At 61.3% G+C, this 26,301-nt stretch overlaps 3 protein-coding genes across 8 annotated transcripts; 2 read left to right on the top strand and 1 right to left on the bottom strand.

Annotated features, from left to right (window-relative positions):
- Positions 1 to 5,833: 5,833 nt before the first annotated feature.
- Positions 5,834 to 14,662, top strand: SMARCD2 (SWI/SNF related, matrix associated, actin dependent regulator of chromatin, subfamily d, member 2). Of its 2 annotated transcripts, none has more exons than XM_041461897.1 (12): positions 5,834 to 6,776; positions 8,770 to 8,812; positions 9,272 to 9,394; positions 9,726 to 9,845; positions 10,371 to 10,466; positions 11,282 to 11,383; positions 11,928 to 12,089; positions 12,278 to 12,375; positions 12,728 to 12,887; positions 12,966 to 13,088; positions 13,484 to 13,585; positions 13,685 to 14,662. In XM_041461897.1, exons 1-12 carry the CDS (start codon positions 6,439 to 6,441, stop codon positions 13,736 to 13,738), a joined length of 1,521 nt encoding a protein of 506 aa, XP_041317831.1. In that variant the 5' UTR covers positions 5,834 to 6,438; the 3' UTR covers positions 13,739 to 14,662. The 2 variants fall into 2 exon arrangements, with proteins under 2 accessions (XP_041317831.1, XP_041317832.1); XM_041461898.1 differs by having other exon boundaries at positions 5,839 to 6,776; positions 12,752 to 12,887.
- PSMC5 (proteasome 26S subunit, ATPase 5) lies at positions 14,185 to 18,168 on the bottom strand. 3 transcript variants are annotated; one of them, XM_041461899.1, is made up of 13 exons: positions 18,017 to 18,168; positions 17,475 to 17,546; positions 16,957 to 17,026; positions 16,731 to 16,828; positions 16,414 to 16,470; positions 16,114 to 16,344; positions 15,912 to 16,038; positions 15,645 to 15,835; positions 15,470 to 15,568; positions 15,261 to 15,371; positions 15,089 to 15,175; positions 14,818 to 14,873; positions 14,185 to 14,284 (listed from the first exon to the last, which is right to left on the bottom strand). In XM_041461899.1, exons 1-12 carry the CDS (start codon positions 18,146 to 18,148, stop codon positions 14,820 to 14,822), a joined length of 1,329 nt encoding a protein of 442 aa, XP_041317833.1. In that variant the 5' UTR covers positions 18,149 to 18,168; the 3' UTR covers positions 14,185 to 14,284; positions 14,818 to 14,819. The 3 variants fall into 3 exon arrangements, with proteins under 3 accessions (XP_041317833.1, XP_041317835.1, XP_041317834.1); XM_041461901.1 differs by having other exon boundaries at positions 14,185 to 14,279; XM_041461900.1 differs by having other exon boundaries at positions 14,185 to 14,873.
- A 118-nt stretch (positions 18,169 to 18,286) lies between these two features.
- On the top strand, positions 18,287 to 26,198 carry FTSJ3 (FtsJ RNA 2'-O-methyltransferase 3). Of its 3 annotated transcripts, none has more exons than XM_041461894.1 (22): positions 18,287 to 18,438; positions 18,894 to 19,020; positions 19,098 to 19,203; positions 19,347 to 19,393; positions 19,541 to 19,620; positions 20,123 to 20,222; positions 20,472 to 20,666; positions 21,096 to 21,211; positions 21,736 to 21,840; positions 21,923 to 22,023; positions 22,130 to 22,210; positions 22,314 to 22,466; positions 22,713 to 22,848; positions 22,936 to 23,132; positions 23,232 to 23,355; positions 23,516 to 23,609; positions 23,894 to 24,047; positions 24,136 to 24,212; positions 24,378 to 24,474; positions 24,557 to 24,740; positions 25,027 to 25,121; positions 25,331 to 26,198. In XM_041461894.1, the coding sequence occupies exons 2-22, from the start codon at positions 18,954 to 18,956 to the stop codon at positions 25,518 to 25,520; spliced, it is 2,499 nt and encodes an 832-aa protein (XP_041317828.1). In that variant the 5' UTR covers positions 18,287 to 18,438; positions 18,894 to 18,953; the 3' UTR covers positions 25,521 to 26,198. The 3 variants fall into 3 exon arrangements, with proteins under 3 accessions (XP_041317828.1, XP_041317827.1, XP_041317829.1); XM_041461893.1 differs by having other exon boundaries at positions 18,303 to 18,509; XM_041461895.1 differs by lacking the exon at positions 18,287 to 18,438 and adding an exon at positions 18,551 to 18,569.
- The last annotated feature ends 103 nt before the right edge of the window (positions 26,199 to 26,301 follow it).

Below are 26,301 nucleotides of genomic sequence, written 5' to 3'. Positions count from 1 at the left end.
ACGGGCCGGCGGGGCCTTCCGGGGCAGCGCGGCCGGGCCCGGCTGGCATCGCCCGGAGCGGGCCCGGCACCCCCGGTGCGGCCGTTCTGCTCCCCCGTTAGTCGGGACATCTCCCTCTTCCCTGCTCCCACTTTGCACCCTCAAAGCCCGCTGAAAGTTGGGCCGGGCCCGTCCCCTCCCGCAGCGGGTGAGCCGGGCCCGGGCCGGGGTCGCTGCCGTGGGCCCCGGGCCCGATCCGTCTGGGCAGCCCCCGGTCCCTGCCCGTCCGTGCCCGTCCCATCCCCGGCACCGAGCCGGGAACACGTCTGTGTCCGTGCCAAAGGCGGAGGTAACGCGTGGAGTGCCGGTGTAGCCTCGGTGTAACCTCGGAGTATCCTCGCTGTGTCCTCCGGCAGGACCGGGGGTTGGTCGGTGGTGGGAGAGGAGAGCAGGCGCTCGGTGATGCTGCGGAAAGTAAATTACAACAATGAGCAGCCCTCCAAAAGCACGTGAAATAGCTCGTTTTCCAGCCTGTCCTCTTTTACAAGTAAATTCAGGAAGAACTGTGTTTACAAGCGCCTGGAGGGACAGGCACAGGGAATGGCTCCCACTGCCAGAGGGCAGGGATGGATGGGAGATTGGGAATTAGGAATTGTTCCCTGGCAGGGTGGGCAGGCCCTGGCACAGGGTGCCCAGAGCAGCTGTGGCTGCCCCTGCATCCCTGGCAGTGCCCAAGGCCAGGCTGGACACTGGGGCTGGAGCAGCCTGGGACAGTGGGAGGTGTCCCTGCCATGGCAGGGGTGGCACTGGGTGGGTTTTGGGTTCCTTCCCACCCAAACCATTCCAGGATTCTATGCTATTCTAGCAGTAAGAAGCATATCCTGACAAACATTCCTGCTCCCCCTTGTACACCTGGCTTCTCAGTTCACTCCCAAGCTTGTGCTGATTACTTTGGGATGAGTTTTCAAATGTGAAGCTCAGTTTTCCAGGCAGGCTGGAAATGGAGGAGCCCAGTTGTGCAACACATCCTCCTGGGCCACCACTGCCTCCTCCAGAGCAGCCTGATTTGCATGATTTAAAACTCAGGAAATAAACCAAGCTCAAGGAAATTCCGGCTCCTTAACACAGGAGAAGGAAACAACTTCCTCCTGCAGCCTTCAAAACGCCAGAAAATGGTGTTGGAAGCTGAGCTGGCCAAGCGTGAGCCGCTGGTAACTCGAGGCGGGGGCACTGCCTGACCTTCCGTGTGCAGGGTGCAAAATCCAGCTGGGAGGCTGGAGCCAGCTGGGAGCAGCCGGGTAAACAGGCTGGCAGATGCTGCTTCCCCCACGGCTGGGCTGGCAGCAGGTGTCGGGAGCAGGGGCGATGTCCCCGCGGTGATGTCCCCGCGGTGATGTCCCCGCGGTGATGTCCCCGCGGTGATGTCCCCGCGGTGATGTCCCCGCGGTGATGTCCCCGCGGTGTCCGGCACTGCTGGCACAGCGGGATCAGCCCCCCGGGCTGGTGTTGAGTGGCCTCTCCCTGATCCTGGGGAAGGAGAGGATCCGGAGGGTCTGCCCTTTGTTTTGCAATTCCGAGGCTGAGGAAAACAGCCCCTCCCGTCCCTGCCATCTCCCCAGGGCTTGGTTCTGTCCCAGTTTTAGGAAGAGCTGCGTTGTTTGGGCACCAGGAGATAGAAGAGGCCCTGGCCAGGCCAGCAAGGGCTTAGGAGCTCTAATCTCGGGATTATTAAACATATGCTCGTCCTTTGGACATCCTTGTGTGCCTGCTGGGGATTTCCTGGCAGCCCAGGCAGGGAATCCAGGGGGCACCTTTGTTGGGAGCTGACCTTTCCAGAGCAGCCAGGGGCCGGTGCCGTGCCTGGAGCAGGAAGGAGAGGCCTTTTCCAGGAGCAGGAAGATCGGGTGGTGGGGGGTGTGGGCAGATCCCCCACCCTGATCACTGTCCCTGCCCCTGGAGCAGCCAGGATGCCCAGGCTGAGCTCCAGCAGCCAGGTTCCATGGAAGTTCAGCAGGAAGGAGCCTTCTTGGTTTTTCAGGTGCTGGTTTCAGGTTTAGGAGAGTTCTTCCCAAGTTTTGGGATTAACACCGTGGCCTGGAGCAGCATGGATCTGTGTGGGATGAGACCTTGGAATTCAGCACTTTGACCTTGCAGTTAGCCCCAGTTGATGCTTCCCTGGTGCAGAATTAGGTCCCCATTAAATGGATTTTACTGGCACGTGTTGGGAAGACAGAGCCTGGATTCCCTGGCCAGGAGGCTGCTGCAGCTCCAGGATTCCCAAGGCTGGAAGCAGCTCTGTGATCCTGTCCCTGGGCAGTGGGAAGGAAAGTCATGCATCATGGAGAAATCCATGGAGAAGCTGAAGAAGTGTGGAATGTTGTGCCAGGTGAAACTGGGGAGGCCTGGACATGCTGGAGAGGGTGCAGTGCAGGAGAAATCCTCCCTTGGGGAGCAGGGAGGGCTGTGTTCCTGCTCATGCAGTGCTGGGGACTGGCTTGGAGGGGGCAGGGGCCAGCAGCCAGGGCTAGAGCTGTTCCAGCAGGCTGCTTGTGCTGGATAACCCCACCCTTCCCCAGGGAGAGGCTTTCCAAGGCAGGTTTCATCAGAGCCCCAGCCTGGAGCTGCTTCCAGCCTGATCCAAAGCAGATGGACACTGTCCTTTGGAGCAGGGGGAGGAGGGCAGAGCAGAGCCCAGGCACGCTCTGCTGCTCCTGGGAAACGTGACAGGGAAGGGGGAAAGCAACACCTCCAGCCCTGCTGCTCCCTCTGCTTCCACAGGGCCTTCCCCGGAGCCCTCCAGAAAGTTTGGCCTTGCAGGAACACCACGGGCAGGGTTTGTGCCAGGCCCATCTCTGCTCCTCCCCTGCTCCTTGTTCCTGCTGCTGTTCCTGCCCCTGTGGGATCTGAATCCCTGTGACCTCTCCTCTCCCTGCCCTGGAACATTCAGGGCTCCAGCTGCAGGGCTGTGGACAGGCAGGTTTGTCCAGCCCACACAGCTCTGCTGCTGCTGGAGACATTCCAGGATGTGTCCTGGATCTGCTGGGGGCTGTGCCTGTGCTGTGCCCTTCTCCCTTTGATTTACCACTTCCTCACATCGGTTTTACAGCTGAGATCTGGCTCCTGGAGCTCCTCCTGTGTCCAACACAGAGGTTTGCCAAGTGTGGGGAATTTGGGGGCTTGCAGGGAGCTGCAGCAGAGTTAGCAGCAGCATCTCCATCCCAGCTCAAGGTCTGTGCCAGCACCAGCCCAGGCTCTCCCTGGCACCCTCCCAAGAGGGATCTGCTCACAGATAAGGAGGAACAAAGGGGAAAATCACTCTTTTGGGGTGTGCAGGGGGCTCATGATCCCAATCCACGCAAAGCCCTGGGCAGCAGAGCTCTCCTGGAGCCCAGCCTGACATGGAGCTGGAACCCTGTTTGAGCAGGGAGTGTTTCTGTATCCCGGTGAGAAGTGCTGCAGCCTGGGCGCGAGGGGAGGAACTTGCAGGAAGAGCTTTTGGTGCTGGGCCAGGCTCTGCTCCAGAGCCCCGGGCGAGGATGGATGTGGGCTCTGGCTCCCTGGTTCCCTGTCAGTGTGCAGAGCTGGATCCTGGAGCAGCACAGGAGGGGTGGGGAGGAGGCTTCCTCCCTGGCTGGGGAGGTGCAGGCAACAGCCAGGGTCCTGGAAGGGCCATGAAGAGGCTCTGGAGCTGTTTGCAGAATTCCTGCTTTGCCTCAAGCTCCCTTTCCAGCCCAGCTCCTTCCTGCAGATCCATCCTGGGATTTATCGCTCCTCCTTCCTGCAGCCAGCCCCCGATTTCAGGGCTGCCCTTCCTCAATAAGGGACCTTTGGCAGGCTCAGAGGCTCCTGCCATGCCAGCAGTCGTCCCTCAGGAACCCTCCCAGCTCCGTTGGATTCAGCCAGGGCCGGTTCCGGGCAGAGCTGCCCCAGGCCCGTGGGGTGAGCAGTGCCCTGGGATGAACCCTGGGCACAGCCCCGTCCCTGGCAGGGAGCAGACACGAGCTGCTCGCTGTCCCATTTCCAGAGGCTCTGCAGGGAGCGCTGGATGGGATCCAGGCTGTTCCTCCCGCTGAGCTTGCAGGGTTTGCCCTTTGTCTGCCCCTCCGAGGGGAGGGGACAGGGCGGGCCCTGGGGGTGGCACAGGGGCTGGGGGTGCTGGGCAGGAATGAGCTCCTGCCTGGAGCTGGTTTAATCAAATTTCCTGAGTTTAAGCCCTCTGCATCCTGGGAATTTCCAGACTTTCCAAGAGGGGCTGGAGACAGGCTTCACCCCAGGGCTGTGGTGCTGCTTCCTGGCTTGGCTGAAGGTTTTAGGCTGGGCTTGTGTGAGAAGGGTTTGGGAGCAAGTCTGCCCCAGGCACTGGTGACTGGTTAAGCCAAGAGGCTTCTCTGTTGCAGATTTGAAAATCCTGAGAGTAAACTGAGAGGAAAATTCTATATGGAGGGTTCAGCCCTCCCCTTATTGCTCATCCAGGCAATCCAGTGTGGGTCCTTGGTGGGCTGGAAGTCACTCCCTGGCAGCTGAGCTGTGGCTGATGGTTCTCAGATGGTGTGGGAGGTGACGGTGAAGTTAAAGTGTGACAAATCTGTGTATCCTTGTGCTGAACCTCTCCCTGCCAATGGAATTGTCTCAATGGAGCCCTGGAAGGAGCAGCTGGACACACAAGAGACCTTGCCCAGGATGTGGAGCTGTCAAAGACTCTCTGAAGCCTCCAAATCTCTCACTTCAGGGGTAGATCCCAAATGTGCTCCATGGAGTGGCAGAGGGAGGGAGGAGGGACCTCAGGGCTGCTCTGACCAAAGGACAGGAGCTGGGCATGGCTGGGTCAGCTCCAGGCAAGCTCCTGACAGCATTCCCAGGGCAGGGAATGTCTCTGGAGCTGTGGAACTTTCCTGGCCTTCCAGGCACTAATAAACACCCGGGGCAGGGTTTTCCTGGGAGCCATTTCCTGCTCCTAGTGCCTCCAGGGAGTGCAGGCTCTGCTTCCAGCCTGGGCTCTGCACTCAGCTGCTCTGGGGGCCCAGGAATTTCCAATTAAAAGTTTCCCAGCTCCTTCTCGGGATGTCTCTGCTTTTCAGAGCCCTGGCAGGTGTCAGCACAGGTTTGGGTTCCACAGGGGTTCCGCAGTCCTGCTGGAGCTGAACTGCAGAACATTTACTGTGCTTTGTCGTGTTGCACAGGCTGTGGGTCCACCCGGCCCTGCCACAACGGATTTCTTGATAAACCCAAAGAAATTGGGCCTGGCCTTGTGGTTTTGGCACAGAGAGGTGCTGCTGGCCCTGCTCGCCCTCGGCACTGCTGCCAGAGTCACGAGGAGCTGCACAAATGGGGCTGAGCAGGAGGAGAGGAACATCTGGGAGCAGGGAAAAGGAGCCTCCTGCCCTGGGGAAGGGAGGGTCAGAGCCTGGCTCTGGGCTTGCTGCTTCAAAGGCTCTGGAGCCTCTGTGGTTGTGTTTGTTGTGTAATGGGCTCAGCCCGGGCCCGGGGGGGTTTGAGCTTCCACGTGCAGTGCTAATCCTGGGGCCCTGCTGCTGCCCTGATCCTGCCTGGAACGCTTCTCCTCTCGGGATCTGCCACTGGCAGAGGCACCAGGGGCAGCTCAAACTCTTGGCTTTGTGTCTGTCTGCTTTTCACAGAGGTGGGGGTGGTTTTTGGGGTATTTTTAGGCTGCAGCTCCATCAAACCAACCCCTGCTACAGCTCTGAGCTGTGGAAGGCAGGCTGGCTGCATCCCATATTCCCCACCCTGCATCCAGGCTTTGCTCCCAGATGTGCCCCTGTGTGCAGGGAATGAGTGTTTCCTTGGCTCCCCGCCCTGCAGGGCTGTGGGGATGTCCTGGCACGTCAGGAGCCTGGGGCAGGGCAGAAATGTTGCTCTGCTGGCTTGGTGGCTCTCCCAGCCTCCCACCTTGGCAGGGGGAGCTGAGGATCAGAGGATCCCAGGAAGCTGCTGGATCAGCCAAGGTGGAGCAGGGAGGAGCAGGAGGGGTGGCTGGTGTGTCCTGAGGGGACAACCTGGTGGCACCTGAGGCACCAGTGGGTGCCAAATCATTGCTCTGAGAGTGCAGGGGGGCTGCCAGGGCTGGGACCCCTCAGGGTTGTGTTGTGGCTCCCAAATTCCCTGTGTGTGTCCCTGGAAGGGGAAGGAGGGGAGCTGGCTGCTGACGGGGGGAGCTGCTGCCTCCTGCACCCCTCAAGTGGCCTGTGGGAGGAAGTGGGATTGCCCTGCTCCCCCCTCCTGTGCTGCTTTCCAGAGAGGAACCCATGAGGTCCCCAGGGTGGGGACATTGCTGGCAGTGTCCTTGTGCTGCTGCAGCTGTGGGGGGTGACACAGGGCCTGACTTTGGCTCCACAGCTGCCAGGCCAGGCTTCCCTGCACTCCTTGGCTTCTCCTGGTCCTGCTTTCCCATCGCTTCCTGCAGCTCCTGCTGGCATTCCCTGCTCCCTGCCCTGGCCTGGGATGCACCCTGGGGAAGAGGTGGCACCCAGGGTGGGTGGCACTGAGGGTGGATGGCACACAGCTGGATGGCACCCAGGGTGGGTGGCACCCAGGGTGGGTGGCACCATGGCCAGTGTCCTGTTTCAGCCCTGTTCCATCCCTGTTCTGCAGCAGCGGCCCGGGATGCCCCCCGGGGGCAGGATGCCCATGGCAGGGCTGCAGGTGGGACCCCCGGGAGCCCCCCCGTACGGAGCAGCGACCCCGCTGAGGCCCGGCCTGCCCCAGGCCATGATGGATCCCTTCAGGAAGCGCCTGCTGACTCCCCAGGCACAGCCACCCATGGCCACCCCGAGGAGAGGGTAAGGCTGGCATGTCCCATCCCTGAGGGGGTCCTGCTGGGTCCTGGCTGCACTTGGTGAAATCACGGGGTGGGTGGGCTGGAAGGACCTCAAAGCCCATCCAGTCCCACCCCAGGGCACCTTCCACTCTCCCAGGGTGCTCCAAGCTCCTTGAACATTCCCAGGACTACCACACTAATCCATGCTGCCAGGGAGCTGCATCCCTCTCAGTGCATCCAGGTTGTGTTTCACCTCCTGTTTTCCATCTGGACTGGTTCAAACAAGGCACAATAATTCATTCCCAACAGGAATCTTCTGCTGGGAAACTTCTCCAGAGCACAGGAGAGCCCTGTTCTGGAAATAGCTGTATAAATATAAATAATATTTAATATAAATGTAGATATCAATGAGATGTCACTGCAGATAGAGAGCTGTAAAAAGATGGATGTAATTCCATTCAGGACAGGGATCCCAGGCTGTGTTCAGTCAGGGTTTGGCTCTCTTCGACACCCCAAAGCCTCTCCAGGTCCCCATTCAAGTGTCACATCATGCATTGTGCCACAGCTCCTGTCCTGCTGCAGAGGTGGGGACCAGCAGGGTTTTCCTCCAGCCTGGCACCTGCCAGAGCTTGGGAATGGGATATTTTGGGATGGAGGCAGAGATTCCTCAGTTTGCAGCTTCCTCTCACTCTGATCTCCACACCAGGAACCAAAGAGTTTCTTGGGGTCCTCAGCAGCAGCTCCTGGGGGTCGTCTTCATCCTCCCAGGGGTGCCTGCTGGCTCTGGCAGGCACAGACGTGGCTGGAAGTGTGGGATGGGGCTGGCAGATTTTGGGGATGCTCCCTGGAGCTGCAGTCAGGGCAGGACTCTTTGGGCTCTGCCAGCAGCTCCTTGCTGGTTCCCAGCCCTGGTCCCTCTCTGTGGGGGCTGTTTGGTTCCTAAAATCTCCAAGCAGATCCCTTGGTGCTCATGGATGCTCAGGTCCCCATTCCCTTCCCTGGCAGTTCCATTGGTTCCCCTGATCCCTCCTGGGCCATCCCAGCACTGCTGAGCCAGAGCGAGCTGGGGGCTGGGGACAGGGAACAGCAACCACAGGGACATCAGGGCTGGGATCAGGGATCAGCCAGGCTCACAGCTGGGCATTCCCTGCTCCCAGCTGCTGGATCAAGGGATTAGGTGCTTCCAGCTGCCCTGGGGTGTCCAGACCCTGCAGGAGGAGGGGTTGGGTGGGGCAGGCATTGCTCCAGAGTGGGGCTCTCTGCTCTCCTGGAGTGTTGTCCTGGAGCATGCAGTGTCCCCCAGATCTCTCCTGTGTGATCCTGCTGCTCCAGGTGCAGCTGGAGGAACAGGAATTCCCTGTGCTGCTGGAGCCTGCCCTATCTCCCAGGCAGGAAGACAGGAGAGCATTCCCTGCTGTGCCCAGAGCATTCCCTGCCATGCCCAGGCTGAGCAGGAGCTTCCTGGGCACTGGGATGGGCTCGGGCTGATGGGAATCTGCAGTGGGCAGGGTTGGATCCAGCCAAGCTGGATTATCCCAGGATTTCAGCCCCACCACAGCAGGGTTTGGTTTGAGCTGGGTTCAAGGGAGTTCCTGGCAGTGGCTTTGGTCTGGAGCACTGGGAGAATGGGATGGCTGCTTTGAGAGGGGAAGTTTGGGAATTCTGTCCTGCAGCCCTGGCTTTGCCTTGTTATCACCTTTGCTTTCTCCAGCATTTCCTGGATTTCCTTCCCCAGGGTCAGGCTGCAACATCCAACACCTTTCCCCCAGGAATATCCTGAGTGGGAATGGACCCCCAGGACCATCCAGGCCCTGCCCAGACCCCCCAACAATCCCACCCTGGGCATCCCTGGCAGCGCTGTCCAACCCCTCCTGGCAGCCTCGGGGCTGGGACCATTCCCTGGGGAGCCTGGGCAGTGCCAGCACCTCTGGGGAAGAACCTTTCCCAAAATCCATCCCCCCAGAGGGCAGGCAGCAGGGTGTCCTATGGGAGCTGTAACTTTCCCTGTTTCCCAGGGTGAAGAGGAGGAAGATGGCTGACAAGGTGCTGCCACAGAGGGTGAGTGTCACCTCAGCCCAGGGGACAGAGCTGAGCTGCTGCAGGGGTGGGGGGGTCCCCAAAAAGGGAGGATCTCCCTGCGTTTCCTCCTGCCCCCTGGGAATTTCTGTTCAATCCCAAACCAGCCTGGAGTGTTTCTGTCTCCCTCTGGCACAGCAGGAGAGGGTTGGGGTGGGGCTGGACTCTGAGCAAGCAAGGAGCAGGAATGGGGTGGGATGGAGATCTCAGGAGGTCCCTAAGAGTCCCTCTTGGGATTCCAGGGTTCCATTCCATGTAGGAATGCTGCTGGGAGCAGCAACAGACTCCAGACTGGTTTGGGCAGAGCTTTGCAGGGCTCGAGACTGGGTTTAAAATAAAAACTGGATGCTGGACTCGTCATCTGGTGTCTCCCTGGCTGCTGGGGCTGTGGGGTGATCCAGGCCATCCCAGCACACTGGGATTGACCATTCCTGTGCCCAGATCCGGGAGCTGGTCCCAGAATCCCAGGCCTACATGGACCTCCTGGCCTTCGAGCGCAAGCTGGACCAAACCATCGCTCGGAAGAGGATGGAGATCCAGGAGGCCATCAAGAAACCCCTGACGGTGAGCTGGGGCCTGGCAGGGGGGCTGGAAGTCATGGAAACGTGGGAAACTGAAGGTTGGAAAAATCCTCTGAGGTCATCCAGTCCAACCGTCACCCTAAGCCATGTCCCCAGGTGGAGTATCTACACGTTTCTCGGGCACTTCAGGGATGGGGGTTCCACCTCTGCCCAGGGCAGCCCATTCCAGTGTTTCACAACCCTTTGTGTGGATAAATGTTCCCTAATATCCAATCTAACCTCCCCTGAGGCCGTTTCCTCTCTTGCTGAGCTGGAGATGGGTGCTGCAGTCTCCTCTCACCCCGTCCCTCCCTCTCTCTGTTCCCATCCCACAGCAAAAGCGGAAGCTCAGGATTTACATCTCCAACACCTTCACCCCGGCCAAGGAGGAGGGAGAGGGGGGCGAGCGTGTGGCCTCCTGGGAGCTCCGTGTGGAGGGGAAGCTGCTGGAGGATGTGAGGATCCAGCAGGGCTGGGGGATGGTGGGAGGAGCATCCAGGGGGAGGGAGGGAGGGAGGAGCTGGTCAGGATCCAGGAGGGATGGGGTGATGGTAGGAGAAGCTGGGATAGGGATAAGGTGCTGGTGGGAAGAACTCTGGTCCATGGGGATCATCCAGGAGGGATCAGGTGCTGGTGGGAGGAGCTGTGGGTCCATCAGGACTCAGGAGGGATAAATGATGGTGGGAGGAGGAGCACTGGTCCATAACAATCCATGATGGATGAGGAGAGGTGGGAGCACTGGTCCATAAGGATCCAGGAGGGAAGGAGTGATGGTGGGAGGAAGAGCAGTGGTCCATCAGGAGCATCCAGGAGGGATGAGCAGGTGGGAGGAGGAGCACTGATCCATCAGGACCATCCAGGAGGGATGAGGAGGTGCTGGAAGCACTGGTGCTGTGCTGAGAGCTCAGCTGGGGCAGCAGCTGAGCTCTGGGGCCTGGGGCTGGATTTGGGATCATGAATCTCTGCTGCCCTGTCTGCAGCCCAGCAAGCAGAAGAGGAAGTTCTCCTCCTTCTTCAAGAGCCTCGTGATCGAGCTGGACAAGGAGCTCTATGGGCCAGACAATCACCTGGTGGAGGTGAGGTGGGAGGGGATCCCAGTGGGAAATTGGGCACAGCCCTGCTGCTCCCCTCTGGGTGCTGAGCTCCAGGCTCCAGGGCCTGTCCTGCTGGGAGAGGGGCCTGAGCAGGTTTTTGGGGCTGGGAACAGTGTAGGCCTCCATGGCAACTGGGCTCTCCTGCTTTCCCAGCTCAGGTTTAGGATGGCTTTTCTCCCCTGGCAGAGCTCAGGTCTGAGCCCTCCCAGCCCAGGTGCTCAGCCAGAGCTGGAGCTGTGGTGTGTGGGGCAGGCATGCGGCCCCAGAGGCAGCTTTGCCCCAGCCTGGCACAGATGGGTCCCCACGGGGGTGCTGATCCCACAGAGGCTCACCCCAGTGCCCTGTGGGAAGAAGGGTTTGCCCACCTGCCTGTCCCTGAGCTGGAGGGTCCTTGGGGGGTTTAAGCCATGCCTGGGAGAGAGATCAGACTTTATTGGGTGCTCCTGCCTGGAGCTCTCCCTGCACCCAGCTCGTGCTTTTGCCCTGGGGGATCCTGTGGAGAGGCTGAATCCCCTTCCAGGGGAAGCTGGGAGCAGCTCTGGTGCACATTCCTGCAGGATTGATCCAGAAGCTGTGGGAGCCCTGCACCCCAAGCACTCAGGGCTGGAGCTGCCCCAGTCCATGCCAGTGCTGGGCTGGGAGAGCTCTGAGCTGCCACCACTGGGACCAGGAGCTGCCAGGGGTGCCCCAGGCTGTGTGGCTGTGCCAGCCCCAGCCCAGCTCTGCAGACACCAACGCTGCTGGCAGGGCTGGTTCCATGGCCCTGGCCTGAGCAGTGTCCCCGTTGTCCCTCGCAGTGGCACCGGATGCCCACGACCCAGGAGACCGACGGCTTCCAGGTGAAGCGTCCCGGGGATGTCAATGTGAAGTGCACCCTGCTGCTCATGTTGGACCACCAGGTACGGCCTGGGGCCACCCAGGGGTGGGGATGGGCTGGGACAGGGCTTTGGGTGAGCATTTGGAAGTGCAGGGATTGAAAGGAGCACGGGGAGCTCCAGGCATGGACCCGCAGTGACACAGGCGCTGGGGGGGACTCCCAGGGGCCAGACAGACACCCCCCCTCTTCTTTGGGCAGCAGCAGCAATTTCTCCATGGAAAGGGAGTTAAAAACTGGGACAGGGCCTTGGATGAGGGTTGGGGGGATGAAGGGATCAAAAGGTGCACAGGGAGCTCTGGGCATGGAGCTGCAGTGACACAGGGCCTGGGGGGGACACTCCCGACTGCCTCTTCTTTGGGCAGCAGGAGGAATTTCTTCATGGAAAGGGAGTTAAAAAGCAGGACAAGCTGCCCAGAGAGTGCTGGAGTCCCCATCCCTTCAGCTGTCCCAGGAACACTCAGTGCTCCGGGCTGGGGACAGGACAGGGGTGGGTCAGGCTGGGCTCTGCTCCGGGGGGGCTTTTCCAGCCTGGCTGGTTCTGTGGCTGACCCCGTCTGTCCCCGCAGCCCCCCCAGTACAAGCTGGACCCACGGCTGGCCCGGCTGCTGGGGGTGCACACCCAGACCAGGGCCAGCATCATGCAGGCCCTGTGGCTCTACATCAAACACAACAAACTGCAGGACAGCCACGAGAAGGAGTTCATCAACTGCAACCGCTACTTCCGCCAGGTACCTGCACATTCCCCCCTCATCCGGCTGGGAAAAGCCTCTCACCGGCTCCACAGCCCCTCCAGGCTCTGGCTGTGCCCCTTCCCTGGGCTCTGGCTTGCACCACCAGCTTGGGGATGCCCCACCTGGCTGCACAGGTGAGGGGAGACCCTGCCATGGGTGCCAAAGGCTCTGCTTTGCCCCCCCAGATCTTCAACTGCGTCCGCATGCGCTTCTCCGAGATCCCCATGAAGCTGGCAGGGCTCCTGCAGCACCCGGACCCCATCATCATCAACCACACCATCAGGTGGGGGCACGGCCCTGAGGGCTCTGGGCTGGGCACTGGGTGGGCAATGGCTCCAGAGCTGAAGGGGCTCCATGGGATGGGGAGTGTCTGCAGGACTGGGGGTGCTCCATGGGATGGAGAGTGGCCAGTGTCCCTGGGACTGGGGGACTCCGTGGGCCAAGCAGTGTCCCTGGGGCTCTGTGGGCCAAGCAGTGTCCCCAGGGCTGGGCGCGCAGGAGGCTTTGAGGTCTCCAGCCTGAAGGATTCGCACAAGTCACCTTGGAGGGGAAGAACCACGAAATGTGAGGCTTCTTGGGGCACTGGTGTTGCTGTTGGGGGTCCATCCACCCCCAGCCATGTGGGGGCTCAGCAGGTCCCCCCAACCCCATTCCCCCAGTGTGGACCCCAATGACCAGAAGAAGACAGCCTGCTACGACATCGATGTGGAGGTGGATGATCCCCTCAAAGCCCAGATGAGCAATTTCCTGGCCTCCACCACCAACCAGCAGGAAATCGCCTCCCTGGATGCCAAGGTAAGGAAGGGACACTGCCAGAGGGCAGCCATGTCCTGGGGGGGGACACAACTCCTCTGACCCCTGTCACCTGCCCAGATCCACGAGACCATCGAGTCCATCAACCAGCTGAAGACACAGAGGGATTTCATGCTGAGCTTCAGCAACAACCCCCAGGATTTCATCCAGGAGTGGATCAAATCCCAGAGGAGGGACCTCAAGGTAAAGGGGAAAAATTTTGGGGAGGTTTAGGTTGGATATTGGGAGAAATGTTTTCCGGGAAGGGGTTGCCCAGTGCTGCCACAGCTGCCGAGGGCAGTGGTGGAGTCCCCATCCTTGGAGGGATTCAGAACCATGGATGCGGCCCTTGGGGACGTGGGTCACTGGTGAACGTGGTGGTGGTGTTGGGCTAAGGGTGGGAGCTCTTTTCTAGCCTTAACAATTGCATGATTCTGAAGCCCTGGGGCTGGGCAGAGTCAGGGACTGGGAAGGGTCTGGGTCCCTCGTGGAGCTCAGGGAGGGGTCTGGGTCCCTCGTGGAGCTCAGGGGGGGGGTCTGGGTCTCTCGTGGATCCCTCTGGATCCCTCACTCCCGCTGCCCCGTCCCGTTTGGGTCAGATCATCACGGATGTGATCGGGAACCCCGAGGAGGAGCGGCGGGCCGAGTTTTACCAACAGCCCTGGGCGCAGGAGGCCGTGGGCAGACACATCTTTGCCAAGGTGAGCTGGGGTGTGGGACGGGGTTGGGGTGGCAGTGACAGAGCCCCGGGAGCCCGGGCAGTGTCCCCTGTCCCTCCCTGACCGCCGCGGTGTCCCCAGGTCCAGCAGCGCCGGCAGGAACTGGAACAAGTGCTCGGGATCCGCCTCACTTAAGGCGGGCGGGGCCCGGGGGCCGCTCCCGCCCCGCTGCCCGAGCCGGACGGTACCGACTGGAAACCACAGCACTTGCACAAACCCGATGTGCCTGGAGGGATGGGAGCCCCCCGGGGCTCCCCGGGCCGAGCACAGCGGAGTCCCCGCTCCCCCCAGGCCCCCGCAGCGCCTCCTCCGCTTTGCATCGCGCCCCTCCCCGCGCAGCCCCCGCGGGTTCCCCGCTCCCCTCCCGCTCCCAAAACTCCCCCGGCAGCCGGGAAGCGCTGCCCGTGCCCTTGGGGAGGAGCTGCCAGCCCCACCCCGAGCCCCGCAGGCCCGCCCTGCCCCTCTTCTACCAAAGTTCGTCATTCCAAACGCCAGCTCCCCCCGACGTTTTGCACTATTTTTGTGAACAGGTTTTATATATATAAAAAAAAAAAACCACGAAAAAAGAAAAAAAGGCAGCGTTTTGTACAGTGGGTTTGTATTTGATTAATTAATATATTGATTGAGTTCCTCTTCCCACACTGGGCTCTGCAGGGTCTCAGGGAGGCTCCCAGGGCTGCTCTGGAGATACGGAACCGAGAGCTGGGGCTCATTTTGTGACAATCAGTTTATTCCTTACCCCCCCTCCCGCTGTTTTACATAATTCCATAATTAACCACTTGTCTTGACGAGGTTTGGGGGCAGAGGGGCTGGCTCTGCCCCAGGAGCCTGTGGGGGCACAGGGGCACCAAGAACTGGAGATACGGGGGAGAAGGGAGGGGACCAGGGGGCAGTGCCACCACTGCCACCCCCACTGAAGTGCCTTTGCCCCCCTGCAGGCTCCGAGATGGGGGGGCGTTTACAGATTCCCAGGGTTGGGCTCAGGGGTTCCTGCTCTGCCTCTCATGTAACCAGTTTTTGTCTATTTTGGATCTTTTCTAATAAAAGCAGTTAGCAGCAGCTCTGTGGGGTGTGTGCTGTGTCCCGCAGCTCTTGTGGGGTGTGCAGCGTCCTGCAGCCCCCACCCCAACCCCAAATCAGTCCCCAACTCAGCGCCCAGGCCTGGCCACAGCAGCTCTTTATTGACAGCACAGAGGGAGCAGCTCCAGCCTCACCGTTACTTCCACAGCTTCTTGATAGACATGTTCTTCTCACTGTCCTTCTGCATCACCTGGGGGGAGGGGACAGGGGTGGGTCCAACATTCAGTGCCCAAACTGGGTGTTAATTACCCCAAAAAGACGTTTCAGCCCTGCACAGGGAGGGCTCAGCAGCGTCTCCCATGTCACTCACGGTGACAACCCCCTTGTTTGTGCTCCTGGTAAACGCCACCCAGGACACTTTGTGCCGCCATCACCCCCCAGTGTCACCTCTCCCCTGGCACCCACCTTGGCCACGGCCATCTCGAAGTCCTCCTGTGTGACATGCACTCTCCTCTCCCTCAGGGCATACATCCCTGCCTCTGTGCACACACCCTGAGGGGACAAGAGGGGAGCATCAGCCAGTGCCCCCCGTGGCAGCCCCCATGGCAGCCCCGTGTCCCCAGAGTCCCCAGCTCACCTTCACCTCAGCCCCCGAGGCCCCCGGCATCAGCTCCGCGATTTTCCGCAGGTTGATGCCCCGGGTCAGGTTCATCTTCCGTGAGTGGATCTTGAGGATGTCCAGGCGGGCCTGGAGCAGGAGCACAGGGATGGTTGGAGCCCAGGAATGGCTCCCAGGGAGAGGGTGGGGACAGCAGGGACAGGGCCAGCCAGGGGTGGCTCTGGTACCTCCTCGTTGGGAGGGGGGAATTCGATTTTCCTGTCGATGCGGCCGGGGCGCAGCAGGGCCGAGTCCAGGATGTCGATCCTGTTGGTGGCCATGATCACCTGCACAGGGGGACAGCTGTCACCACCCCGGGCACCGCAGGGCTGGCAGGACCCCAGGCAGGGCCACCCCCTCTACCTTGATGTTCTTTGTGGCCTCGAAGCCGTCGAGCTGGTTGAGGAGCTCGAGCATGGTGCGCTGCACCTCGCTGTCCCCGCCGGAGCCGCCCTCCAGGCGGGACGAGCCGATGGAGTCGATCTCGTCCATGAAGATGATGGAGGGCGCGTGCTCCCGCGCCATCACGAACAGCTCCCGCACCATGCGGGCCCCTGGGGACACCGGGCTCAGCCTGGCCCCGAGCCCACGCAGCCCCCAGGAGCCCCAGAGCCGCCCCCGCCCCCGTACCTTCCCCGATGAACTTCTGCACCAGCTCAGAGCCGGACACGCGGATGAAGGTGCAGTCGGTGTGGTGGGCCACGGCCCGGGCCAGCAGCGTCTTCCCTGTGCCGGGGGGGCCGTAGAGCAGCACCCCCTGCAACGGCCACACGGCCCCTCAGAGCCTGCCTGGGGCCACGGGCTGGCCCAGGGCCCCCCGAGCAGCACTTGCCTTGGGCTGCGCAATGCCCAGCGCCTCGAAGAGCTCCGGGTGCTTCACGGGTAGCTCGATGACCTCCTTGATCTCCTTGATCTGCTTGTCCAGGCCCCCGATCATCTCGTAGGTGGAGTCTGGGACCTTCTCCACCATCATGAGGGACACCAGCGGGTCCACCTTGTTGGGCAGGATCTTGTGCAGGGTGTAGCTGTCGTTGCGCAGGGCCACACGGCAGTTGGGGGTCACCTGTGGGGACAGCACATGGGTGGGTGTCCCTGCCAGCCCTGGGGACCCCCACAGCCCCGGAGCACTCACATCATTGATGTCAATGTTCTTGTCCACATCCACCACGAACTTCCCCTCTGGGTGCACCTGTAAAGGAGCAAAGACCCCCGGGAGTTGTTTCTCTGGGAATTCCCTGCTCAGGGACATCCCCATGGCCTGGGAGGAACAGGAGCCAGGAGCTCCAACCCCACTGCACACCCCCAGGCCCAGCAGAGCCACCCCAACAAGCTCCTCTGCACAAGGAACTCCCACCCCACGTCCCCGAGCTGTCCCATGCTCTGTGGGGATTCGGGGCTGTCCCCCAGCCCAGCCCAGCCCTGTCACCTGGGGGCAGCTCAGCCTCGTACCTTGACCAGCACCTTTTTCTTGTCCATGGCTCTCACCACCTCTCCCACGTAGGATCCCTGCTCCTGCAGCAGCTGCAGCTCCTCCCGCAGCAGCCGCACTGCGGAGGAACAGCTCAGCACCAGCCCTGGCAGCTGGAGCCCCCCAGGCCCAGCCCAGAGCTCCCAAAGCTCAGCCCAGAGCCCCCAAAGCCCAGCCCAGGGGAGCAGGAGGAGCTCCAGGCCCTACCTTTGGCGTTGAGCTCGTTCCTCTGTGCCTGCAGCCGCCGCAGGTTCTGGCTCTTCTCGTTCACAATGAGCTGCAGGGAAAGGCTTTGCTGAGCGGCCTTGGCTCAGGCATACCCAGCACAGAGAATCGTGGAATGGTTTGGGTTGGAAAAGATTTTAAAGCTCATCTCATCCCACCCCTGTCATGGCAGGGACACCTCCCACTGTCCCAGGCTGCTCCAAGCCCCAATGTCCAGCCTGGCCTTGGGCACTGCCAGGGATCCAGGGGCAGCCACAGCTGCTCTGGGCACCCTGTGCCAGGTCCTGCCCACCCTGCCAGGGAACAATTCCTAATTCCCAATCTCCCATCCATCCCTGCTCTCTGGCAGTGGGACAGAGACCTGGACAGGAGCAGCCCCACCTCGTGTCCCCAGCGCCCCCAGAGCGGGTCCTGCCTGCCCACAGCCCTGGGACACGGGCACACCATCCCGGCTGGAAGCACAGTGACACGGTCCCGGTGTCCCCCGCAGCTGTGCTCACCTGCAGCTCCTCGATCTTGGACAGGTAATACTGCCGGAGCCCCGAGCCGCCCTTCCCGTCGTCCATCTCCATCTGCGAGAGCAGAGCTCAGCGCCACCGACACCCGCCTACCCCGCCGGCCTCGGGGCAGCCCCGCCGGGCCCCGATTCCCCCAGCAGCCCCGCCGGGCCCCGATTCCCCCAGCAGCACCGCTCCTGGGCCGGCTCCTGGCTCCTCTTTTCCCTCCTCCCATCCTGGTCCCAATCCCCGAACCCCCCTCCCGCGAGGGTCCCGAGCGTCCCTCCCCTCCCCTCACGCCCTGCCCGACACCTCCGAGTCCCGTCCTCCCAGGTGCGCGCAGCAGCCCCAGCTCCCGTTCCCCTGCGAGTCCCCCGGTCCCGTCCCACCGCTCAGGCTCCGCCGCCTTCCCCAAACCCGCCTAGTCACGGCGCTGCCAGGCCCCGAGCAGCCCCGGCCGCAGCACAGCCCGGGCAGCCCGAAGCGCCCCGAGTCCCTCCCCGAGCTCCGCCGGTTCCCCCCATCCCGGTCCGGTCCGTCCGCACCTGCTCGGGCCCGTCCAGCGCCATCTTCTCCGCCGGCATCGGGCCCCAACAAAGATGGCGGCCGCCAGCTTCCGCTGCCCGGCCCCCGCCGCCCGGCTTGATGGCGTCACTTCCCCTTTCCGGAAAACACATTGCCGGGCGGCGCAGTGCGCATGCGGAATCACTCCTGTCGGGACTGCACTGCCATCTTGGGGTGGTCGAAGGTGATGTGTCCGTGGGTAAAGCTCCGGAAGAGACGGACAGAGTTGCGATCGCGCCACCGAGCGGGCTCGTTATTGTTCACCGCACCTCCGGGGAGCCCATTATCTTTCCCCTTCTTCCGCCCGCAGGCTGCAGAGGAGGGGTGCGCCACTCCTAAAATGGCGGCCAGGGCAGGCGGAAGAGGAAGCTGACTGTTTCGCGCAGGGCACGCCGGGAAGGCGGTGCGGGCACGCGGCGGGACGGGACCGAGACCGGGATCGGGATCAGGGTCGGGGTCTGGGTCTGGAGCAGGGTAGGAGCTGAGTCTGGATCGGTGTCTGGGTCCCGGTGGCGGCTCGGGCTGGGGAAGCGGGTACGGGGGTGTCAGGGCTGGGGGGATGTCGAGCCCGGGTGGTGGGAGGCTTCAGGGGAGAACAGCGGGGCCGGGGTGCCCGGGGCGCGGGTGAGCCTGAGGGGGCAGTTCCGGGAGCGATGAGGGGGCACTGGGGGGGACTGGGAGGGTGGTGAGGGAGGAACTGGAGGGGCACTGAGAGGGGTAACGCGGGCACCACTGAGAGAGAGCTGGAGAGACACGGGGGGACACTGGGAGGACACTGAGAGAACACCGAGGGAGGCCGGGGCTCCCCCGCAGCGCCTCGGGGACCCCAGGCCGCCCCTCAGCCCCGTGTCCCCCCAGGCCCGAGCCCTCGGCTGACAGCACATCCCAGCCCCCCCGAGGGGCCGCCCCGCCACCACCATGGGCAAGAAAAGCAAACTGGGCAAGAGCCGGCGGGACAAGTTCTACCACCTGGCCAAGGAGACGGGTGAGGGCCGTGCCCGGCGCTGGGGACGGGGTCTGCGGGCCCGGGCACCCCCTGAACCACCCTCGTGCTCCCCCCAGGCTTCCGCTCCCGCTCCTCCTTCAAGCTGCTGCAGCTCAATCGCAAGTTCCAGTTCCTGCAGAAGGCCCGGGCCCTGCTGGACCTGTGTGCGGCCCCCGGCGGGTGGTGAGTGGGGACAGGCCACCCACAGTGCCACCAGCTGGCCCGGGGCTGTCCCTGTGCTCTGTCCCAGCCCCCGGCAGCACAGTGCCAGGCTGAGAGCTCTCCTGGGCTCCTGCTGCAGCCCTGCTCCTCTCTCTTCTTCCCAGGCTTCAGGTGGCTTCCAAGTTCATGCCGGTGTCCAGCCTGATCATCGGTGAGTGGCGGCGTTTGGCAGGAGCTGGGGACAGTCCCTGGCTGTGACAGACACAGGGGATCCTGGCAGGAGGGGGGCTGGGTGGGGAAGCCACTTGGGATGGGCTGGAGCCCCTTCTGAGGGGGTTTGCTGTGTTTCTTCAACCAGGGGTGGATTTGGTGCCCATCAAGCCCATTCCCAATGTGGTGACCCTGCAGGAGGACATCACCACCGAGAAGTGCCGCCAGGTACTGCCCTGTGGTTGTGCTTGAGGCTCCCCAGGATGAGGGAAGTGATGAGAATCTTGCCTCCATGTTTCAGAAAACTGATTTATAGTATTATGATATTGTATTATGTTAAAATGCTATATTAAAACTATACTGAAAATAATAGAGAGGAAGGATCCATCAGAAAGCTGGAAAGGAATGGAATGAATAATAAGAATCTGTGGCTCTCAGAGTCCAACACAGCATGACCATGATTAACTGGAAACAACCAACATGGACCAATCAAAGATGCACCTGTTGCATTCCACAACAGCAGATAGTTATTGTTTTTCTTTTGGTCTGAGGTTTCTCAGATTATCAGGAGAAAAAATCCTGGCAAAGAGATTTTCATAAAATATCATGGTGCCACTGCCCCAGGGTCACCTGCTGGCCTGGGGCTCTGCAGGTCCCGTGGTGGCAGGGGGGTCACAGGGGATGGGCTGGGGTCCTCGCTGAGGGACAAATGGGTGTCCCTGTCCCACAGGCCCTGCGCAAGGAGCTGCAGACGTGGAAGGTGGACGTGGTGCTGAACGATGGAGCGCCCAACGTGGGAGCCAGCTGGGTGCACGACGCCTACTCCCAGGGTGGGGACAGAGGAACAGCTCCCTGCTCCTAGAGTTCCAGGCTGCTGTGGCTTGGGAGGGACCTTAAAGCCCATCCACAGGGATCCCTTCCCCTGTCACAGGGTGCTCCAAGCCCCATCCAGCCTGGCCTTGGGGATGGGGCAGCCACAGCTTGTCTGGGAAACCCATTCCAGCCTGTCTCTACCCTGCCAGTGAAGGGTCAGTCCCTCCCTCCCTCCCTGCCTCACTCCTTGTTCTCTCCTGCTGCAGCCAACCTGACCCTCATGGCCCTGAAGTTGGCCTGTGAGTTCCTGTGCAAGGGTGGCTGGTTCATCACCAAGGTGTTCCGTTCCCGGGATTACCAGCCCCTGCTGTGGATCTTCCAGCAGTTCTTCCAGAAGGTCCAGGCCACCAAGCCCCAGGCCTCCCGCAACGAGTCTGCTGAGATCTTTGTGGTGTGCCAGGGTGAGCAGCCAGGGGGACCTGGAGGGGCTGGGAGAACCTGCTGGTGGCTCTGATCCCTCCATCCCAGCAGGAGTGGCTCTGATCCCTCCATTCTGGGTGGCACTGATCCTTCCATCCCAGCAGGAGTGGCTCTGATCCCTCCATCCCAGCAGGAGTGGCTCTGATCTCTCCATCCCAGCAGGAGTGGTTTTGATGCCTTCTTCCTGGGAGGAATGGCTCTGCTGGCTGTGATTCTTCCATCCTAGGAGGAATGGTTTTTATGGTTCTCATTCCTCCTGGGATAGTGGAATGGCTCTGAGCTCTCTCTCCCCAGAGAAGTAGCTGTGTTCCCTCCATCCCATGAGGAATGGCTCTGATTCCTCCATTCTGCTTGGTTGTGAGCCCTCTATCCCAGAGGAATGACTCATGGCTCTCATCCCTCCATTCCAGGTTATCAGGCTCCAGACAAAATTGACAGCAAGTTTTTTGACCCCAAATATGCCTTCAAGGATGTGGAGGTTACCGCCAAGTCTGTCAGTGAGCTGGTCAGCAAAAAGAAGCCCAAGGTATGAGCAAGGCCAGACACAAATGGGACTGGGCCTAAAGAGGTTGAGAGAATTAAAATTGTTCAGAAGAATGCAAGATTTTGGGATGGGAAGTGTTGGAAAATCCAGTTTGGGGGAGGTTTGGAGCCCTAAAGTCACTGAAGTGGGGATTGTAAGGCTGGGACTGGGTCAGTTAAACCCTACAGGGGTTGAGCACGGCGTTTGTGCCTCTCTGAGGTGGCTTTAGGACAGTCAGTTTGTGTTAGGTAGTCTTAATTGAGCATGGAGCTGACAAAATTCTGCCATTGTCAGCTCTTGTGTCTGAGGGGGGCTGGGAGCTGCTGCTGGGCTGGGGCTGGTGACTTCTTCTAGCTCAGGCTGAGGCTGGAAATGATTTCTAAAGTCCTCAAGAACAATCCACAGGCACATATACGTGGCCACTGCAGCAAGACATGAGTTAGGTGTGACCCCATCCACCATTCGGGGCTGGTGGTATCTGCTTGTGTGTCCCCTGCCCTGTCTGCCACAGCCCCTTTTCCCCGCAGGCCGAAGGCTACGCCGAGGGTGACACCACCCTGTACCACCGCTTCACCCTCATGGACTTCCTCAAGGCTCCCAACCCCGTGGACTTCCTCTCCAAGGCCAACGAGGTGAGTGCCTGGAAGGACTCCCTGTCCCCGTCCTGTGGAGGGGAGGCTGGGATTTAAATTCAAATCCCTTTTCCTGTGCCAGATCACACTGGGGGATGGGGAGCTGGAGAATCACAGCTCCACCACAGAGGAGCTGCGCCAGTGCTGCAGGGACATCCGAGTGCTGGGCCGCAAGGAGCTCAGGTGCTGGGGGACACTGGGGTAGCCACACCCCCAGCTGGGCCTGGGGGACAGCCACACCCCCCAGCTGGCCCTGCTGGCTGTCCCTAACAGCTGCCACCCCACCCAGGGCCCTGCTGAACTGGAGGACGAAGCTGCGGCGGTTCCTGGCCAAGAAGCTGAAGGAGCAGGCAAAGGAGTTGGATATCAAGTAGGGCCAGGGAGCAGGACTGTTCCCAGGCTGGGATGGGCTGTCCCCACGCTGGGATGGGCTGTCCCCAGCACAGCTTCTCTGAGCTCCTTCCTTTTGGCAGCCTGAGCTCCGGTGAGGAGGAGGAGGGCAGGGAGGAGGAGAAGAAGGAGAAGATGGAGGCAAAAGCTGCGGCTGCTGAGGAGGCAAAGGAGCAAGAGGAGGTGGAGCTGGCCTTGGCAGAAATGAAGGCCAAGGAGCTGGCAGAGCTGAAAAGGTAGAAAGAGGAGGGATGGGGTTGCAGCCATGGAGACAGAGGGTGGCAGTGTCAGTCTGTCCCTCTGCTGGGGGGATTTGTGGGTTTGGGGTCCTTGGGCTCGTCTGCTCCTCCAAGCAGTGTTCCAGGCTGTCCCAGCACTGGGGACCCCTTGCAGGGGGCTGGCAGTGCTGTGGCAGGAGCTGAGCCTCTGGGGTGTTTGTGTGTGGTGAGGACAGTGTGGTCTCATTCCTTTGCCTTGTCCAGGAAGAAGAAGAAGATCCTGAAGGAGCAGAGGAAGCAGCGGGAGCGTGTGGAGCTGAAGATGGACCTGCCTGGAGTGTCCATCGCCGACGATGGTGACACCAGCATGTTCTCCCTGAAGAGCATCCACAGGACCCCGGTGGGTGGGGAGCTCCTGGGGACAGCGGAGTGAGGCAGGGCTTGCTTGTCACTTGTGTCATTTGTGTGACTCTAAGCTGTGCTGCAGCTGCTGGATGAGCTGTCCCGCGGGGACATGGCCTCTGCTGACGCCCTGCTGGAGAGCAGCCCTGGGGATGATGACATTTACGTGTCGGATAACGACGAAGAGGACGACGTGTCCCTGGCCAGCGACCTGGACCCGGAGGAGCTGCTGGAGATCGAGGCCCGGCAGCGGAAGCTGCAGCGGGAGCAGCCAGGGAAGAGGTGAGAGGGGAGAGACCTCCTGGGGCAGGGGCTGCCCTGGGAACAGCTCCAGGACCCAGCCAGGGCTGGGGACACTGATCCTGCTACTGCGGGTCACAGGGCAAAGTTTAAGCAGAAGGAAGAGGAAGAGGAGGAAGAGCAGGAAGTGGAGAATCCCCTGCTGGTCCCCCTGGAGGAGAAATCCGTGCTGGAGGAGCGACAGACCAGCCTGTGGTTCGGGAAGGTGAGTCCCACTTGTGGGGCAGGAATGATGGGGTAGCCTCAGCCCCAGCAGCTTCCCTGGACTGCCTCAGCAGCTTCCCTGGACTGACCCCCCTCCTCCTCCCCGGGGCTGGCCCCTCTCAGGCCTGCCCAGGGTCTGATCCCTCTGTTCCCCATGCCAGGATGCCTTCGCTGGCATTGAGGATGACGCGGACGAGGAGCTGGAGCTGGGCCAGGCCCAGATGTTGGCTGAGAGGCAGCGTGAGGCTCAGAGAGGTGAGGGGACACAGAGGGACAGTCCCACTGTGGAGCACTGGGTCCAGCCTCAGTAGGGATGCTGTCCTGAGCAGCAGCATGGAATGGTTTGGGTTGGAAAGGACCTCAAAGAGTACCAAGCCTGGCCATGGGCAGGAACACCTCCCAGTAGACCAGAGAGTGTGTCCCAGCCTGTGTCACTAACAAGCTGTCATTAGTGCTGTGTTAATGAGCAGTATCTGTACAGGAGGATTTGTGGCAGGGTCTGCCTTGACTCTGTCTCACACAGTACTTCCCATTCCCAGACAAAACAACAAAGAAAGAGCAGAAGAAGAAGAAGAAGGTGGCCCAGGAGGAGGCTCCAGCCGAGCCCAGCCCTGCAGCAGCCACAGATCCTGATGCCAGTGAAGCTCAGGAGGAGCAGAGCAGTGACGATGACAGCAGCAGTGAGGATGAGAGGTGAGGGCTGAGGGGGGTCTGGGTGTCCCTTCAGCTCCACAGTCCTGAAGAGCTGAGGGACCCCAGCCCTGCCCACTCCTCTCCACAGGCCACTGGCACCAGTGGGGAGGAAGCGGGGCCGTGTTGAGCCCTGTGGCTTCGAGGTGGTGCCTATTGAGAAACCAGGTGAGTGGGGGGCCGTGGGGGTCCCTCGGGAGGGACAGGAGGCAGGGACAGACTAGGGGGTCCCTCGGGAGGGACAGGAGATGGGGGCAGGGACAGACCATGCTTCCCAGGGCTGCTCCCTGGCTCTTGGGCTGCAGCCAGGCCAAGCTGTCCCATGTCCCACAGTGAAAAGAGTCCTGGATGCAGAGGGTCTGGCCCTTGGCTCTGTCATTGCCACTTCCAAAAAGGCCCGGCGGGACCTCATCGACGACTCCTTCAACAGGTACCAGCTGGGGGCTGCAGGGCCTGCAGGACAGGTGTAGTGGGGCCCCATGTCCTGCTCACAGGTCACCTGGCCCCTCCAGGTACTCTTACAACGAGGAGGAGGGGGAGCTGCCCGAGTGGTTCACGGAGGAGGAGCGGCAGCACCGGCGCCGGCAGCTGCCCGTGGACAAGCAGACGGTGGAGGCCTATCGGCAGCGCTGGAAGGAGATCAACGCCCGCCCCATCAAGAAGGTGGCAGAGGCCAAGGCCCGCAAGAAGAAAAGGGTGAGTGGGGATGGGCTCCCAGGGGTGCCCTGACTCCTCTCCCAGAGCCTCAGTCCTCCCTCTGATCCCCCTGTTCTGCCAATGCGCCTGTCCCATCTCTGATTCCCCATCCTTTTCTGTTCCCCCTGTCCCATCTCTGACCCCCTGTCCCACCTTTGACCCCCCCATCCCTCTTCCAATTCCCCTGTCTCTCCTCTGACCCCACCTCTGATCCCCCATCTTTCCTCCAACCCCCATCCCACCTCTGACTCCTCTGACCCTCTGTCCCCCACTGGCTGTCCCCCAGATGCTGAAGAAGCTGGAGCAGATGAAGAAGAAAGCCGAGGCTGTCGTGAGCACCGTGGACATCTCAGAGCGGGAGAAGGTGGCCCAGCTGCGCCGGTGAGTGGCCAAGCCAGGATCCAGCTCATCCCTTTGTAGTTGGGCCATGGTGGGGCCGTGTCCCTTCAGCCATTGGGACAGCTCTGTGTCCCCAGCCAGGCTGATCTGGGGGTGGCAGAGCCAGAGGAGGAGCGGGACCCGATGTCCCAACACCATGTTTGGTTTTTGTCCCACCCAAACTCACTCTGACCTTTGTCCTTCTCCTGCAGCATCTACAAGAAGGCCGGGCTGGCCAAGGAGAAGCGGCAGGTCACCTACCTGGTGGCCAAGAAGGGCGTGGGACGCCGGGTGCGGCGTCCCCCCGGTGTCAAGGGCCAGTTCAAGGTGGTCGACAGCCGCCTCAAGAAGGACGTGAGGGCTCAGAAGCGCAAAGAGCAGAAGAAGAAGCGCCACAAGTGAGGTGGGAATGGCTCCGTACCCAGCAAGGGACTCGGCTCGGGGCACAGGGCTGGCTCCTGTGCCCCACTGCCACCTCAGGAGCCCTGGGGACAGGGCTGGGGCTTGGCCACATCTTGTTTAGTCCGTGCCTGGCTGTGACAGTGCCTCATGCCCTCCCCTGGGCACAGAGGGGTCATTTGGCTCCAGTGCTGTGGCCCTGGCCCCTGACCACAGCTCCAGGTGTCACCAGGCTGGCTCTGCTCAGTGACTCACCCTGGGGACATCACAGGAGCATCCACGTCAGCCCCAGCTGTCCCCAGGGAGGGTGTGGCTCTGGGGGACACCTCTGGGCCAGATTTGTCACTGAGGTGGCAGAACAGAGTGGTACCTCTGCCTGGAGCAGCTGCTCAGGACAGCAGAGATTAATTAACCTGTCTGAGGGTGCCCAGGGCTGTGTCATGTGCCTGGGTGAGGTGAAGAACCCATGCTGTACATGTCCCCTTGTGCCATGTCACAGGCAGAGAGGGCACTGCTGGCTGTGTTCTATACAGCTGCTCATGCCTCAGGATCTCACCCAACTTTGTCTGACAGAGATTGACTCTCCTGACCTTCACCTGCTGCCCCAGGCCACAGCAGCCAACCTGTCCCCTCTGTCCCCACCCCCTTCTCCCTCAAGGAGAAGAAAGACCAAGAGTAAAGAAGTGCTTGACTGCATTGCTTTATTTAGACCCAGGGCAGGGGCTGGGATCCACCAGGCCCTAGCTTCTCTCCAAGGGGCACCTGACTGGTTTGTGCTGGGATT

Source organism: Pyrgilauda ruficollis, unplaced genomic scaffold (genome assembly GCF_017590135.1).
Source record: "Pyrgilauda ruficollis isolate IOZ18807 unplaced genomic scaffold, ASM1759013v1 scaffold157, whole genome shotgun sequence".
NCBI classification, from domain to species: domain Eukaryota; kingdom Metazoa; phylum Chordata; class Aves; order Passeriformes; family Passeridae; genus Pyrgilauda; species Pyrgilauda ruficollis.
Note: the sequence above shows the minus strand (reverse complement) of the source record. Positions and strands in the feature narration are given on the sequence as shown.